The 18528-nt window shown below is 36.9% G+C and overlaps 1 protein-coding gene across 4 annotated transcripts in view; it reads right to left on the bottom strand.

Moving 5' to 3' along the window:
- LOC137401526 (uncharacterized) overlaps positions 1-18528 on the bottom strand; it is a 52439-nt gene that overhangs the window by 5139 nt on the left and 28772 nt on the right. For all 4 annotated transcript variants that reach the window (XM_068087924.1, XM_068087925.1, XM_068087926.1 and 1 more), the window contains 7 exons: positions 17989-18110; positions 15909-16046; positions 14510-14632; positions 11783-11973; positions 6581-6785; positions 4726-4863; positions 2843-3009 (listed from right to left, as the gene is read on the bottom strand). In XM_068087924.1, the coding sequence (XP_067944025.1) occupies positions 2843-3009; positions 4726-4863; positions 6581-6785; positions 11783-11973; positions 14510-14632; positions 15909-16046; positions 17989-18110 (1084 nt within the window). The remainder of the gene's footprint in view (positions 1-2842; positions 3010-4725; positions 4864-6580; positions 6786-11782; positions 11974-14509; positions 14633-15908; positions 16047-17988; positions 18111-18528) is intronic.

The raw sequence follows: 18528 nt of genomic DNA, 5'->3' as shown, positions 1-18528 counted from the left end.
AGGGTGTACTGCTCAGCAATACACTGTAAAATATTGTAAAACTTCATTATACAAGATTAATTTGTCTAAGAATGTAGAATCCTCTTCCCCTTTTTTGTGTTATATTATGATGAAGAATCAGAATTTCAAATTATAATATATTTCGCTTGAAGGATGACATATTTTCATTTCAAGAAAAAATTGTTTCTAAATGTCGTTATTCAATTAGTGTGCCTAGCTTTTACTCACATTTTCCAAGTTTATGGGTAAATATAAACACTCACACCATGTAAGTATTCTCTTTGTTGGTAGAGGCAAACGCTGTGGCTTGGTATCGCGATGTTCAGGAGCGACAGAAAACGAAGGTTCTGCGTAAGGCATCCGCCAGAAAAGAGTGATGCAGCTGCCAGCAGGGGGTTGATGATGTGAGCTCTGTTTACCCTGGCAGTTGTTTCCCAAGTGTACGATTGGTGACAGGAGGCACATGTAACCTTGAACTCTACCCATCCGCCTTCTCACACCATCGTGAATGAGCAGGGGAGGGCGCAGGCGTGACAGTGAAATAGTCGCTGGAGTGCTGTCACACTTACTATTATTTTCTCCTCTTTGAAGGAGAATTCGGGTCTGAAATCACAACACAATAGTTCACTGGCAATAAGATTTGTACAACATCATTTCCTGTTATTATATCATATTTGATTGATCAGAAAAAGAATAAATATATAGCCATGCAATCATGACACAGATATTACAAAACCTTATCAGAATCCATGATATTGTAAACATAAAAATGTGAGTAATAACTCTATGGATATGCTTTATATTTTGTCAAGTTTGGTTAAGTTCAGCTCTATCTTACATGTAATTGGAGAGTGTTTGACGCTGGCCAACATAGCGCTCAAACTCTTCCCAGTCTTCAGTGGTTGGCACAAACTCTTCATCATCTAATACTAATAATAATCTTCTAATAATACTAATATGCTATTAACGATGATACCAGAAAATGACAATAACTATTTTATATAACATATCTATAAGTGAGTGGGGTTAAGAAATTTGGCGAGATTGATCGTGAAACTTATAACATTATTTTATCAATTATAGATTAATATATTACATTTTATAGATATGCAGTATGAATTAGTTTTGTTATTATAATAAGAATAATGCACGTAATTGAAAAGATAAAATACTAATAATATCATATTACAATGAAATGACATTAATATTGTAATATTAAATATAGATTAATACAGTAGTATTAGGAGAATACTAGAAAATAACCCGAGTTACTACTACTAATACAAGTGGTTCATAAAATAAAATACTCACGTGCTTTGGTGGCATGTGGAGTATGCAAACAGGTTAGAAAACATGTCGTCTTTGAAATGGCGAAAACAAAGGTAGGAGTAAGCAGGCGAATAAATAAAGTTTGTCACATCCAGCTTCACCCAGTTGCTCCACGCCCAGTGAAGGTCTGGTCTTTTCTCTGCTCTTGGCTAAGAAAAAGGTGCTTCTCAGCTTGCCAGCTGCACAAACACGATATGGCGAGTTAGAGATTATGACGAATTGAAATTAACAAGTTTAATACGAGAAAGCGTATCTGTTATTTGCGATAGATCAAACTTGAACTGAAACTAACATTATCTGATCATGTGACTTACAATTCCCGCCATATGGCGCGAACAACTTCCACAGCATTTTTCAACCATCATAGCGGACCAAAAGGCTCATCATTTTCATCAGAGGATGATATGCAGTCGTTCAAGCTAAGTTTAAAAAATTAAACATATTTTTATGCTATGTTTTGAGATATCAGTGCTCAAAGTTGCAGCATTACGATGCCGATAAATAGACACGTAAGAACAATAGACATGGTTTTTATCGCAAGAGTGAAGTATATTTGTGAAAATAGTTCGACGAATAAGGATGCATGAAAGTGTAAACGTAAACCATCTCCCACACATACGTCTCATTTTAGCCGTTTTGGAAAACGAATCCAAAATAGGGCAGTCTCGTGTCGCTGCGATTTTCTGTTCGTTTCTGAGCTTTTAAGAGCTTTTAATCACATTCCCACATATTTGGCACCTACTACACAACAGAGTAAGACATGGCGAATCTTTTGCTATCAAATAACTGTAATGTGAATTTTGTTGCAAGTCAACCTTTAAGATTTTAATACCTGGGCCTGAGAAAACTCGGGGAGTTGTTTTCCCACCCAATCCTGCAATGAGGTAAACTCAACTGTGTAGTTTTACTTTGTTATGCTGCACTTTCGGTTTACGTAGGATTATGCTGTTGGTCGCTCTTGTGTGTAATACGTTTCCATGATAATTCCAACTTTTCAAATCAATTGGACTTACTAGTTGTTGAAATATCTATATACTGAGGGCACTTCTAGCATACCGAGAAATAAAAAATGGCTGACATAACATCAGTTTCTAAAGACTGATTGAAATTTTCAGCAATGAACATCAGAAATTGGTAACGCTAAAATGCTTTTCAGCGAAACTGTTTGTTTTTCTATTCATAATAAACACACACACTCAATCAGACTCGGTGAACTGCAATCGCTCTATTTCTTCAGTTACCTCTAAAAATCCACTTACAAGACTAGAGCTTCGAAATAAAGTTAAAAAGAAAATGTTCTATCCTAAGAGCTTTCACAGTCGATAAAAAGTTGTTAAGACTGTCTAGGACGAAGAGACCTGTTTGTATATACATACATGACCAGACATATATATACATGTATATACAGACCAGGTACATACATGACCAGACATTAAAGTTTTAACAAGCAGAGCGAGAGAATCCATACATACAAAGCTGAGGTATGTCACTATTCATACATGCATGTACCAACCTGGCCGAGGCATTGGCAGGTAGAGGAGCAGGCTTACTAGATGGTGTCTTCACTATAGTCACGTCTGCTAGTCGCCTCGCCTTCTTTTCATTCTCCTTCGACTCGGCGAGTCTCTTTTCCAAGTCTTTAATTTTACCCATTAGAGAGTTGATGTCCGTCTCCAACACCTGAGATTGTAACGAACAATACAAGCAGCCATGCTCAGTCATATGATAATATTTAAATGGTGCTAATCAAACGTATCGCATATCTGTTATACATATTAAAAGTTCTTGAAAGTTGTTCTACATGAGGCCTGCATACGGGTAAAAGACCAGATAGATACACACATAGTTCAAGGAGATGTGGCAAATCTCGACTCACATTTGCTACAATAGACACATTTATATACATACTACAACCAACAATGTCTAACGTTTCTCAAAACCCTGAAATTTTGTACATCATTGTATACGTAGATTGTTCACCTTCACATAGTATGGAGTCCTACTGAACAGTGTTTCATATCTTCCTTTTATGGGTTTACAATCAGGAACTCATTCAAACGAGTGGTAAGAATGGCGAAAAAAAACGTAATTCTTTCTTTAAAATCAAATATGTTAGAAAGACCTGGTGATTTTAAGAGCTGCTCTTCATTATACTCTTGAGAAAATTCATTCTCTTTTATCTCAGATGCACAATAGGAATTTAAAAGCGAGTTTCTCGACTGAGCCGACCTATTGACTACCATATTTTTCGGACTATAAACTGCCCCCCATTATAAGCCGCATCTGCTTTATTTTCTAAAAAATGATAATAAAACAATACATAGGCCGCACCTTTGTATAGGCCACAGATCACAGGACGGTGCTTTTTAATGCGGCAGCAACTTGGCTGTTTAAAATGGAACAGTGCCTAACGGCACTGTTTCGTATTAACCGACGCTTTTCAACCTAGTGTCTAACGAAACAGTACTGTCAGGCATTGTTTCGTATTTTCTTTTACCGCTAGAGGCGGACTAACCGGAGATTCTGGTTAATACGCCCTAGCGGTGAAAGAAAAAGCCACAGAATAGCCGCACCCTTCTATAAGCCGCATGGTTCAAATCGTCAGAAAAAAGTAGCGGCTAATAGTCCGAAAAGTACGGTAGTTTATGTGAATAGTATAATAGGAGTCAATACCATGCAATGTTTCTTTTGAAGTCTTTCGGGTCACTTGGTAATACATGTTTTACTAAGTAGTCAGGGTTCAATGGAATGTCTTTGTTTCAGAGGACACAACGTTTGGCTTGTAACCAGAAGGCTGAGATTCAAGCCACACAAAAGATTGCTGGTCTGGGAATAGCCTCTGATCTGAATACTCATATACTCCCAGTTCACAGCTACAATCCTTAATGAGATATAACAAATGAGCTTTCTTTAAAATTGAAGAAATTATAGAAAAGCGTGTCTTTAAAAATCTACAAAAGAGTCTATCAGTGATGGTGAGGAGGACAGTTACGCGAAGCCTCTGAACTGAGTAAAAGCTGAGAACTGACCCATAAGCACCCCTTATACCTATCCATGTTTTGTGTTGCCAAGGCTACACCTCAACTTGCATATCTTTAATGTAAAGCCAAAAGGTAATGATGAAACCATTTCTGAACTGAGGCTGATCCACTGCATGAACTTGACAAGTGGCATACAAAAACTCTTGATATGGTTAATATAGCCAGTTCTATGTTTAAACAGTGATATGGATATGTTGCTATGATTGCTATGATAAAAACCTCGCCAAGTGACCCGAAAGACTTCAAGTGAAACATCCACTATTCATATAAACTAAACCTACAAGATGTCATCGTGTATAAGTACAGGAACCAATGTTTAACCTCTTGACTTCTCAAATCTACACTCTTTGTTTACCTCTATTCTGTCGTCACGCGCTTTCAGTTTCTGTTTGGAGGCCTCTATTTGCTGCTGAAGCATTGTGAAATTCTGGTTGAAAGTAGCATCGGTATAATGGCTCTCTTCGTCCAGCCTCTTCTGAACATGGCCAAGTTTCTACCAAACACGCGCAGTTCCATAAAGAACAGCATCTTTTTATAACAAAACATCTTGGTAAATCTAATCATGAAGCAGTTATTCAGGAAGCTGAATAAGATATTATTGAATTGAGCCCCACACATTGTGTTCAGAAATCATGCAAGGAATTGCATTGGCCACACACATCGGTTTGGGCCACACACATCGGTTTGGGCCACACACATCGGCTTGGGCCACACACATCGGTTTGGGCCACACACATCGGTTTGGGCCACACACATCGGTTTGGGCCACACACATCGGTTTGGGCCACACACATCGGTTTGGGCCAAACACATCGGTTTGGGCCACACACATCGGTTTGGGCCACACACATCAGTTTGGGCCACACACATCGGTTTGGGCCACACACATCGGTTTGGGCCACACACATCAGTTTGGGCCACACACATCGGTTTGGGCCACACACATCGGTTTGGGCCACACACATCAGTTTGGGCCACACACATCGGTTTGGGCCACACACATCAGTTTGGGCCACACACATCGGTTTGGGCCACACACATCAGTTTGGGCCACACACATTGGTTTGGGCCACACACATCGGTTTGGGCCACACACATCAGTTTGGGCCACACACATCGGTTTGGGCCACACACATCAGTTTGGGCCACACACATCAGTTTGGGCCACACACATCGGTTTGGGCCACACACATCAGTTTGGGCCACACACATCGGTTTGGGCCACACACATCAGTTTGGGCCACACACATCGGTTTGGGCCACACACATCAGTTTGGGCCACACACATCGGTTTGGGCCACACACATCAGTTTGGGCCACACACATCAGTTTGGGCCACACACATCGGTTTGGGCCACACACATCGGTTTGGGCCACACACATCAGTTTGGGCCACACACATCGGTTTGGGCCACACACATCAGTTTGTCACAGTTATTCATATACAATCAAAATATCTTGTGAAGACATAACAGCTGTAACTGGTTGAATCTAATTCGAGGTTATACACTGAATCTTTCATATTTTATCACACTATTCAAGGAAGGCGGGCCTTCAGACTATGAATTTAATCGGAGGCCAAGTACGACTCAACAGTACAAATTACTGATAACCAATCAAACTACACTGAAATGAAGGAGAGAGTGAGAGGGTGAACTAACGGTACCCATAGGTACTTCCTGGTGTGTTAGCATGAACAGTTGGGTTGGGGCAGTCCTAAGTCCCCCTTATGTTAACATAGCCTGGAATGTGCTAATTCAACAAGTGACAGAGCACCTCATGCATTGTCAATATTGACTTTATTGAAGGCGACTACTAAATGTTAATGATAGAAATAAACTGCATGAAATAAGACGAAGCCTTTCTGGCCGAGGTAATAAACACCCAAAATAAAACTGAACAGTCTGTAGACTTCTGTCAAATTATCATTTGCTAGTTTAGTGGTTGGAAATGATTTGCTAGTGGTAAAGAGATAAAATTACAAACCTGCAGAGCAGCCAATGAAACTTTTTCTTAGCGACATTAGACTTTTAACAACATTTTTCAGCGATAGTTTGAAGGAAAAGCTGAGTTCAGCCAGTTAATTGCAATGTTCGTTTTAGTAAAAATACCTAGCACCATCACGAAGCAATATATAAAAGAATAGACTTTAATGGTTTTTTTTAAATAACCTCCGCAGCGTTTTATTATAAATAGAATTATAAACAAACCTCCATTTTTTCTCTCTGTTCCTCTGCAGCAAGCTTGAGCCCTTCAATTCTCTTGTGGAGATCAGTGAGAGCGTCTTCATTCTTGATAATGTATTGTTGGAGGTGAGGCTTTATGGAGTCATCATCAGCTATACCCTCCCCTCTTAGCTGAGTTGAAATATAAGATCGCTCGTCTCTGAATTTCTTTGAAAGTGAACACAACTCCCTAAAATTGATATTCAAGTAGTCAATTCCGAATGTATTTAAAGTTATAAAAACACAAGTATCAGATGCTTTTTCATAACAAACATACAAGAGACATCTCATTTACACTTGACTACAGGATGATATTTACAATGTGAAAAACTACTATATACTCATAACTATCATTATGAGTATATCGATAATGATGGCCATATTGGTAAAAATTTGTGGATAAATGTGAAGCGCCCAGCATTTGTAATCTTTAGTTACACAGCCCATGAATACCTGTCATTGTGAAACAAAGGAACTCATCATGTTAATCAACTTCTATATTAGTATTTATGTATCCTGTCGTAAGAGCATTATACACCTCTTACGGAACTACTCATCCCCTTTTATTTAACCATTTTTGATATGATTAGGAAACAGCTTTCTGGACTCTTGGTAGCCTGACACGCCGATTTGTTATTCCAACTTCCTAGCACCTGCTATTTTACTGCTTAGCATAATTGTTATCTGCTTCTTTGTACTTACTCGCTTACTTCCTAGGAAGCTTTGCAGCGCCCAATCGTCTGTGATCTATGGATGTGATGATTGCCTGACTGATTAGGCAAACATATATAAGCCTGCGTAGATCAGAAACAATTCGAATTCCATATTTTACTCACGCTCTACGTATCACTCTGCTCTTGTATCACTCTTTATATTTTTAGACTTGCGCAATTAGTATCAGCCATTGACTTGATTAGCCTTCATATATTTTATGTTTTTGCAATTGAAAGTTTGAATTTTTAATAAATATAATCTGTTTTTAAGTTTTCAGCTAAAACAAACCAGTCTAATTCTTGACATTAAATCTACACCTGAAATACAGTCCTTTAAATTTGCAAATCATAAACCAACTACTTGAACCACCAATCCAGCACTTATAGTTAATAATCCTTTTAAACAGAGGGTCATTACATAAACTATTGTAGGTGGAATGAATAATCAGGCAGATATCGATGTAATTTTGATGGAATCTATGAACCATATTAATCCACTAATCAGTATTAGGAAGCATTCAATTTCTAAACAGATCATTAAAATATTAACAATGAGTAATATTAAATTAACAACTATTGTAATATATTCAAACCAATTTGGTATGAAAACATTACAATAATTATTGAATCCTAAGAATAGCAGATTAATAATAATAATAATAGATGAAATGCTACTAGTGAATAATAATAATATTTACTAGTAATGATAAGATATAAATTACCAAATCTCTCATCCAGTATAGAGTGTGTGCCTATCACATCACACACCAAGGGGAGTGCTGCAGATAGAGCACTAATCTTGTGATATACAAAATCGGAGTTGTCTTCACCTTATACAGTCGTACCTTGACACACGAGTTTAATGCGTTCTGGGAGTGAGCTTGTATGTTAATTTACTTGCATCTCAAAGCACTATTTCCTATAGAAAACGACTAAGTCAAAAGTAATCCGTTACCATATCTTGGAAAAACCACCTAAAGAGGATGTTACGGCAAAAAAGTGTTTTAAATTGTTATAATTCAGTAACTACACTAACAAAATAACAAATAGCCAAAATGCAATGAAATATGATATCACTAAGGAGACTATTGAATAGAGTTTTTACCGACGGTTTTAACAGACGTTGATAACGGTGGTCTTGAGAGAGACTTGAAAGCGTTCGATACGCTAACCTTTTGTGTCCCTGCGTCATAGAAACTTTGAATTTAACTTAAATGAATTTAGCTGACTAAACACACACTTGAAGGAAGTTTCAATCTTTTACTAAACTTACTCTCATTTTGTTTCCAGTGCGCTTTTGCCTCGCGTTCACTATAACTTTTAGCCAACCTGTTAAAAATTTTTTCAGACTGATTTGAGGAGAAAGACTGAGTGATGCCATTCTCGAAAGCGGCCCTAGCATACTCGGCCATATAGTTTAGTGGCCATCGAGAATCGGTTCGTACAGTCGCATCTCAAATATTACTCGTATCTCAAAGAATAAATTTGCTAGAAAGTCTGCTCGAATTTCAAGTTTCTCGTATGTTGGGGCACTCATATGTAGAGGTGTGACTGTATAACACTTGTTGGACCGCGGTACATTATATGCCAGCAATAAATAACAAATTAAATTCATATTCTGAACTTAAAATCATAAATGAACGGTTTACTATTTTTTATACTCTAGGTATTTAATTTTGAGCAAAATGATTCAAACTAGCAGTTCGACTCACCGCAAAACCTCTACTTGAACACCATATTTAATTGAACGCCACCTTGCCATATTGTCTGCCACTTTGACATTTTTTGATCTTTAGGCCACTCATTTTATATTTTTAGGTTCACGGATTTTTTCAACACATTTTAGAGTATGTCGGTCGAAATAAAAATAAAATAAAAGTGTCAATGTCTGTTTTTTTTTTTAATGGCAAACTTTCAATGTCGAAATTAGAAAATAAAATAGACATACATACATACACACATATATATATATATATATACAAAAAACCACAAATAAATATTTCCATGCAAATATAGATAATAACATAGCTCACTAAACAAACAAATTATAGACATATACTACGTGACTAGAGCTTGTCAAGCAGATATTAAAAAAGAAACACACAAAATTACAAAAAGTTTAAATCAGCTGTTACATGTATGCAGCCCCAGAAAATCCTGAGTTGATTTCCTTGCAATGAAGTAGATGTTTTCACGTAAAAATAGTGTGAAGAAATTAGCAAGCATACTCCATATATAAGCAATAAGAAGAAAGCTGTGAACAAATTTTTTTTTCTTGAAAGTTTCAAGATAGTTCTAAACACGGCTGCTTCGTGCAGCGTCGATATAACAATTATAGTAATGATAAAGAAAACATTTCAAATACAATTTGCAATTTGTAATCAGTCAAGTGACTATCGTCAGAATAATTCGTCAAACTGCAATAAGGCTAGTAAAGCCAACCAAGAATTATTCTACATTATCCCGTAATTGGCTTCCCATAACTATCAAAATATTCATCTTAAGTGGAAGTAAATGTTTTAAAAGTCCAGAATTTATGGCAGTCGTCAAAATCAAAACTCTTCATCAGTTCAACAGCGTCTAGCACATTTCAACTTAATCGTTATCATTAAATATGTGAATCCAGAACAGACAAAACCAAAAAGTCCGTTTTCCATTCCTTTCTTAGCAGTAAAAATGGTGTCGAAATGGATTCGCTATGTTTGCAACCACTAGTAATATTCTGAAAACGGGATCTGCACAATACGTTCGCACCTTTCGTCCGAGCATTGTCAACACTAAACAACAAGAAAATCACCGTTGGGCCGTTCTGGGTGCTGAAAATTTGCTGCCTCATAGAACGCACTCATAGAATTTTGCTGCCTCGTATTGTTCTATGAGGCAGCCAGAGGCTGCCTCATAGAACAATACGACCCTGGTTACAAAAAAGCTAACGTTACGTTTTTAAATAAAAAACATTAATCAACAAATTGCAAGTTTCGGCGGTTCAAATAAGAATAAAATTACACATAGACTTTTTATTTTTTCAGCGGTAGTTTTTATCTTGCGTCGGCGGATCCGTGAACTTAATAATCAAAAATGAGTGGACTTACAAACCAATAATATCAATTGATTAGCAGATAATTAGCAGATTAGCATAATACTAACTGACCAGTAGAAAAGTGTCCACAAAATCGTATAAATAATGACACGGTTACTTCAATAACAATTAATTTTTACATTGCTGCTGTAATGGTTGCCATGATTTTAGTGACAATATACCTGATAAGATGGATCATCGCATCGTCTAAATAATATCCATTGGCATCAGACGTGGTTTACAATCTTATCTGTTATCTTTAAAGTATTTTGATGAATGATGAGAATGCTCTTCAGGAACACAGTATGACATTATAGCAGCAATTCTCATGATGTATTCATGTATTCTTACTTTAAAATGTTAAAAACTTCTTAAAAACTATAAACGTTATGTCCGTTTGTAACTCCCAAGCTTGACAATTTTTTCGTTGAAATTTTGAAAACGACACCATTGAAATAATTAATAAAAGTACTAATATTTTATAACACTAATGATATAAAATATTAATACAAATATTTTATATTATTATTTTAGTATGAATATAAAATATCTTATAATTCTAATATTTTAGAATAATATTTTATAATCAAAGTAGGTCCTTGTTTAACTTGGTCTGATACTTCGACGTATATGGAAAACAGTTTTGCAAAACTGCTGAGGCCGATGGCATTAATGTCGATCCAATCAAAGGAGAGTGTAACATATAATAGGCGACCATAGCATCACTTTGACCATACAAGGGTTAAAATTATCTTCCCAAAATTTTGACGGGCTAGTCAAAAATACAGCCCCACCCCTTATTTGAGCATCACCTCTAATTAAGCGCCGCTATAAAGGAAGAGTTGAAAAATAGAGTGCCATGGTGTTTAAAACAAGATTTTACGGTAGTTGTCTATTGTGTATCATTATGCAGTGTATTACACTGCAGTTTGCTATTAATTGCAAAGAGTCGTCTTCTCGTCAATTTCTGCCTTAGTCTAGACTATTAAGTGTTTGCTACTCCCAATTGATGTAGTTCAAAACACATTTACCAATAGAATGCCTCCTCCAATCAATCAAACTCATAAAAGATTATTCTAATATAAAAAAAATCAGACATTTCCCTGGAGTCAGCAGAATATTTTATTTCGTAGTTTGGTGACAAGGCATCCTAATACCAAACCTTCAGCCAAATCCTTTCTTAACACTAAAGGCTTTGAAATGACCTTGAAATGACATTGACATATCGTAGTAGGACAACCTTAATATAGCGCAGTAAGCAATTATATGATGATTTTTTCTGCATATAATATACAATGCAAACACTCCAGCCACCTCATGGTAGGATTTGGCAACCTCTATAAAGCTACCATTGGCAAAGAGAACATAACTTCTAATCAAGTCTCTACAACTTACTTATGCCTTTTCATTAATTTAATGAAGTTCTCAGAGAGGTTTTCGTACTCCGTTCTAGCCTGCCTCTCATAATAGTCGTCTCCTAATATGGCCTTGACCTCCTGTCGTATGTCCAACAAGTAGCTGTCGGCATCCTCTGCTCTGTCATTGAGTCTGTTGAGATGTCTGTCATTGGCCATGTTGAACTTGATCTAAAGTAGAATGCTGCGTTTGCAGTCAAGCTTACTTCTCTTACCAAATGCCTGTTTAGGAAAAAATAGTTTCAAATATCAGAGTTATCAAAATATTTAATGAACACAACTGAAGCTAAGATGAAAAACGCTATTGAATTCCTACAATAAATATATACATAGCTACATAAACTACATAACATAACAGCTACATAACATAAATAGCTACATATATTCTATATCGAATATATTGGCTGCTTTATTCATATATTCTATATGTAGCTGCTAGTTGATATCGGCTCTAATCTGTTGGTCTTTTTCACTTGATCTGAATGTTTAAGCGCAATCAAGTTTTGTTGATTTTATCTAGAAACATCCTGGCAGTCAGATCACCTCGAACATGAAAAAACGATCGCAAATGATAGAAAAATACCGATACTTTCTGATAAAATCTACTTAAAGTTTATGCGAGTTCATCTTTAAAGAACATAACAAGCCTTCATTCAAAGATATACATGTATATATATATATATATTTATATATATATATATATACATGTATATCTCTTCCATCATTACATCGTCGTTATTATCCTCTACATACCATTCCCTTTCAACCATTCACATTTTCAGGGCTGTTAAGTTTGTTACATAGATCTTTTGTCCTCCAATCGCTCTATCGTTTTTGAATAAATCTATTGTTCACGAGTTTGTATTAATGTTGACCGCTACTAAGAGATGAAGCTGGACAAGGCAGATCAAAGACTGATTTACAGTTCATTACAGACACAATGGTTGACCTAAAGGTTACACCGATTCAGTATCAACTGAAGCAGTAGCCTTTGTTTATTCACAACTAATATGCTAGTATTACAACTAGCCCGCATAATTAGTCTTTTCACGGAGTCTAAGCCAAGTCTGGTCAGCCAGGTTTAATGAATATCTACAGAATCCTCCACACAGACTAGTTGAGCTGGTTTAGAAGCTATCAGCTATCAAGTTTCAGTTTGTCAAAACTTTCTGACATTTAAAAACGTTTGTTAAGCTTCGGAGTCTACAGTCACCTTACAATGAATGTCAAAGAGGTCAATAAATCTGACCATATGAAGTTTTATTCACAATACATCTATACACCTATACAATACACCTATTTCTAGCCCTAGATTAAAAACACATTGGTTGTTTCTTATTCAGGGTGGTAACTGTGAGCAGGAAGAGTATTTCGATCAGAGGCTATTTTGACATCACTAGCAACCCTTTTGTGCAACTGTCATCTCAAGCCCTAGTTACAAATCAAACTTTGTGTCCTCTGAACCAAAGACACTCCATTGAACACTGACTACTTAGTAAAACATGTATTAGTCAATAGGTCGACTAAATGGATAGGTCGACTAAGTGGATAGGTCGATTAAGTGGATAGGTCGACTAAGCGGATAGGTCGATTAAGCGGATAGGTCGACTAAGCGGATAGGTCGACTAAGCGGATAGGTCGACTAAGCGGATAGGTCGACAAAGCGAATAGGTTGACTAAGCGATTAGGTCGACTAAGTGGATAGGTCCGATTGGTTGGCTAAGACAATAGGTCGACTAAGTCAATAGGTCGACTAAGTCAATAGGTCGATAAGTCAATAAACACACTTTTAAATTCCACAAGCTAGTGAACAAATAGCAGAAGAGCCTCTAAAATCAGCTGCTCTTTCTAGCAGCGTTAATGACCTCAGGTAGAAGGTCACTGACCAGCAGCTACCTGGCACCTATAAGATCAACACTAGCACCTATTGCAGGTTCTCTCAAGGATTTACAGACCCGTTTTTCTCTGAACTTTCAGAAGAAAATGTTTCTAGAATATTAAGAACTTCTTATCGATGTAAACAAAAACAGATGTGGAATCTTGAAGTTATTTTTACTACTTGCGGTATTCTTATAACTTTCATGTGATGATTTAGTCAGCAACTAGAACGTCCTTTGTTTGTCCTTGAGGTAAACTTACAAAACTGAGTGAGCACTTCCTTATTGTCAAGTTATCCCACAAGCTTCACTTGTCATATGACAATATATATTGTCATATGACAGTATATATTGTTCCCATTTAAAAGTAATCAACTTTTGAATACTTATCATAATATGAACCCTAATATTGGCTGCTTTATTAAGTTCCACACAGTTAACCTGAAGAAGCGAACTGAATAAAACCTTCAAATAATGAAGTGAGTTCGTAACATAAATTGGCTTGTTTATTAAACTGTGCACCGTTTTGTTACACTTCTTGAGCATTCCATCAAACCATGCAGAACTGACTCCATATAGTGATCTTGCATTATTATTTATAACACATATAAAATAATATATGTGTATATAATAATATGCACATATATTATTATATATAATACACATAATCCTATATTTAATACACGTTGTATCAAACTAATGAGAATGCTATCTAAACATTTTTAACGACTACAAGACACGTGGAGATGAGAAAGTCACCATTGTTATACGTATATACATGTATGTCAGACAAACACTCCACCTGTAAAATGTGTTCAACAAGCACAAACCTGAGTGCTGAGAGCTTCTTGATGTTTTCTCGCCATATCTTCGATATGCTTATGCAGTGACTTGATCTCCCTTCTCAAGTCGTCTGCTCGTGTTTGCATGCTGAGGTAATCCTTCTGTAAGTCCTATACATATGACATGATGGCTATGAGCTCACATGTGACATTATCTAAGTTGCCTCTCTTTACATCACTATATCTAAGTTGTCTCCTCTTTACATCACAATATCTTAGCTGTCCCCTCTTTACACCACTATATCTAAGTTGTCTCCTCTTTACATCACTGTATCTAAGTTGTCTCTTTTTTACATCACTATATCTAAGTTGTCCCCTCTTTACATCACTATATCTAAGTTGTCCCCTCTTTGCACCGCTATATCTAAGTTGTCTCCTCTTTACATCGCTATATCTAAGTTGTCCCCTCTTTACACCACTATATCTAAGTTGTCTCCTCTTTACATCACTGTATCTAAGTTGTCTCTTTTTTACATCACTATATCCAAGTTGTCCCCTCTTTACACCACTATATCTAAGTTGTCTCTTCTTTACACCACTATATCTAAGTTGTCTCCTCTTTACATCGCTATAAACTTGTGAAAAACTTAATAATCTTGAAAATTACTAACACTGTTTCCATGATGCGCAGTGCTTCGGAGTTGCGCCCTCTCCGATTCATGGAAACGGCGTCTTCGCACTGAAATCACTGCGCACTGATCAGTGCGAAGCCAGTGCAAATTCGCAGCAAGGAAACAGCAATTGCGCAGTGGCTGCGCATAGCTCTCATGCCGTGGAGACGGATTCTACGAGGGCCATAAACTAGTACAAATGTTATCCCGCTAATCTTGTTTTTTCTATTCTTCCGATCTTCTTGCACCTAAATTTAATTATGGTCTGCACCCACGGAGGATGATGAGGTGATTACTTTCCTAGACTTTGTTATCGATGCCAACACTTTTCAAAAATAGGTGGCAAGTCCTAAATTAACGTTTAAATAATATATTACTTAAAAAATACTTATTAAAAATATATTACTTTGTAAAAATTGTATTAAGGTTTGTAAAACCTTGTGAATGTGTTTTGTAAATAAAAGTATAATGATGACAGAAGCATAAAAAGACCGTTTCTGACGTTGGCTATCCATGATCGATTCAATTTCTCCATCAGGCGATTCGATTTATACAATTTCTATTCTCTGGCTAATTTGGCTAATTTGCTAAAAACCACTGTGCAGCATGGAAACGTACAATCCCCTCGACTTCGGAGGGGGCTGCATCGCAGTACTGCGCACCATGGAAACATAGTGAAAGAAAGGCCTGCTGAGCAAAGAGATAGAACTGAGAGAAAAAGAGTTAGAATTTAAGTAATAAAAGGGGGTCATCTCCCTCGCTCAGTCTTTACTTACGACCATTCCTTTGTCTTTGATTAGGGACTCTTCCTCGTGCTGCCACATTTGCTCAATCTGCTGCTGCCGTGTGACCATAAGCTTTTCTTTGGTAGAGATGTCTCCTCTCCACGTCTGCTTCACAACTTCATTGTGTATCTTCAAAAGTTCCATCAACGAACATGCAAGTCTCGACATACTGGATTATTATGAACTTGCTGTAGGTCACTCTTGTAACAGACAAGACTTCACGAAAAACATACAATATTAGGGAGGTCTCCTTGTACGTAGGGGGAGGTCTACATGTACATAGGGGAGGTCTACCTGTACGTAGGGAAGGTCTACCTGTATGTGGGGGAGGTCTACCTGTATGTGGGGGGAGGTCTACCTGTACATAGGGGAAGGTCTACCTGAACATAGGGAGAGGTCTACTTGTACATAGGGGGAGGTCTACCTGTACGTAGACAGAGGTCTACCTGTACATAGGGAGAGGCACATGTATGACACAAAAAGCAGGAGCCCTGCTGTAACCTCATAGCACAATAATTGGTCAATGGTTTAAGTTTTTCATGACTGTAATCCACAAAACATGACCATGAAAACAACAATAAACAACGCTTAACACATACGTCTCACTAGTTGTTAACTCAGGTTGCTTAGCAATTAGCTATTAGTAGCAGGAAAACTCCATTAAAGGTTGACTTGCAACAAAATTCACATTACCGTTATTTGATATGAAAAGATTCACCATGTTTTACTCTGTTGTGTTGTAGGTGCAAAATAGGTGGAAAGGTGATTACAAGCTCTTAAAAGCTCAAAAACGAACAGAAAATCGCAGCCACACGAGACGGCCGTAGTTTGGATTCCCTTTCCAAAACGGCTCAAATGTGATGTAGTTGTGCGAGATGGTTTCTGTTTACACTTTCTTGCAACCTTATTCGTCGAAATATTTTCACAAATATACTTCACGCATTCAATAAAACTATGTTTATTGTTCTTACGCGTCTGTTTTATCGTCATCGTAATGCTGTCACTTTTAGCAGTGATATCTTATAACTTACCGTAAAAATTTGTTTAATTTTTTAGCTTTGGCTTGAAGGAGTACATATCATTGTCTGATAATCATGATGAGCCTGTTGGTCACTTGTGATAATCGAAAAGTGCTGCAGAAATTATTTGCGAAGTATTGGGTCACATGATCAGATTACGCCTTGCCGATTAGACCAAGCCGAAACAAACCTGTAAAGTAGCGGGCATCTATATTTGATACGGGCTCTTCGGTAAAACCCAAAGTGTTTGTCATAAACTAGTACTACGATAAGTTTTATATTGAGCTTTGTATTGGCCTTTCAATTCATGTGAGAACATGCGTGACAAGACGATAACCAAATTTCATGGCTACGTCATCGAAATAAAGAGATTCCAATCTACGGCGGCTTTTCATTTTTGAGCTTTTAAGAGCTTGTAATAACCTTTTCACATATTTGGCACCTACAACACAACAGAGTAAGACATGGTGAATCTTATAATACCAAATAACTGTAATGTGAATTTTGTTGCAAGTCGACCTTCAACTTGAATGCAATAGCCGATATCAACTATCACATCGATAACAACTAGTGACATCACTTCCCACATAGTTTTCTTCTGAGCATTTTAGCTGCGATTAAGTTCTTTCGATTTTAATCTTGACACATTCTGGCAGTCAGATCACATTAAAACATATCCCAAATGATAAAGAAATACCCTTACTTTTTGGTGAACTCTACTAGAATTTTCTGATTTTCTAGTCCATATTTACGTTTTCAACCCTACCTTGTCCTTGAAGTACCTTTGACCCTACCTTGTCCTTGAAGTACCTTTGACCCTACCTTGTCCTTGAAGTACCTTTGACCCTACCTTGTCCTTGAAGTACCTTTGACCCTACATTGTCCTTGAAGTATCTTTCAACCCTACCTTGTCCTTGAAGTATCTTTCAACCCTACCTTGTCCTTGAAGTACCTTTCAACCCTACCTTGTCCTTGAAGTATCTTTCAACCCTAACTTGTCCTTGAAGTATCTTTCAACCCTAACTTGTCCTTGAAGTATCTTTCAACCCTACCTTGTCCTTGAAGTATCTTTGCACAGCCAACTTCTGCTGGTCATTCTTTATGGCTTTACTGATAAATGGCAGCTTTTTAACAAATTCTTCAATATCCAATTCATTGGTCTTCTCAACATTCTCTGGTAATAAAAGTACAAATGGTCGCTTACACAGTAGAACTAGAAAACTATTCATTTAGAAAACTAGATAGATACTGAGTTGTAAACTGACTTCACGAAGTGAGATTCACTAGTTCCCATGACGCAGTCCTTAAGTTTATGTCACCCCAAGATAGAAACATCAACAATCCACAAGTCAAGTGAGTTTTGTTATTTACATAATTCTATTGAATATTTTATGCTTGCGAAATATGGAGCCAGCTCTGGTGAATGATACAGTCATACTTCGACTTACGAGCTTAATGCGTTCCAAGACTGAGCTCGTATGTCAATTTACTCGCATGTTGGTGCAATTTATTTATATATAGAACAATTAAATATATATTGATTGGTTTTCATACTCTACAAAAATGCAAATAAAACGCTCAAAACAAGGTAT

Source organism: Watersipora subatra, chromosome 8 (assembly GCF_963576615.1).
Source record: "Watersipora subatra chromosome 8, tzWatSuba1.1, whole genome shotgun sequence".
Classification (NCBI taxonomy): domain Eukaryota; kingdom Metazoa; phylum Bryozoa; class Gymnolaemata; order Cheilostomatida; family Watersiporidae; genus Watersipora; species Watersipora subatra.
The sequence above is the reverse complement of the archived record's forward strand: the minus strand, read 5'-3'. Positions and strand labels throughout refer to the sequence as shown.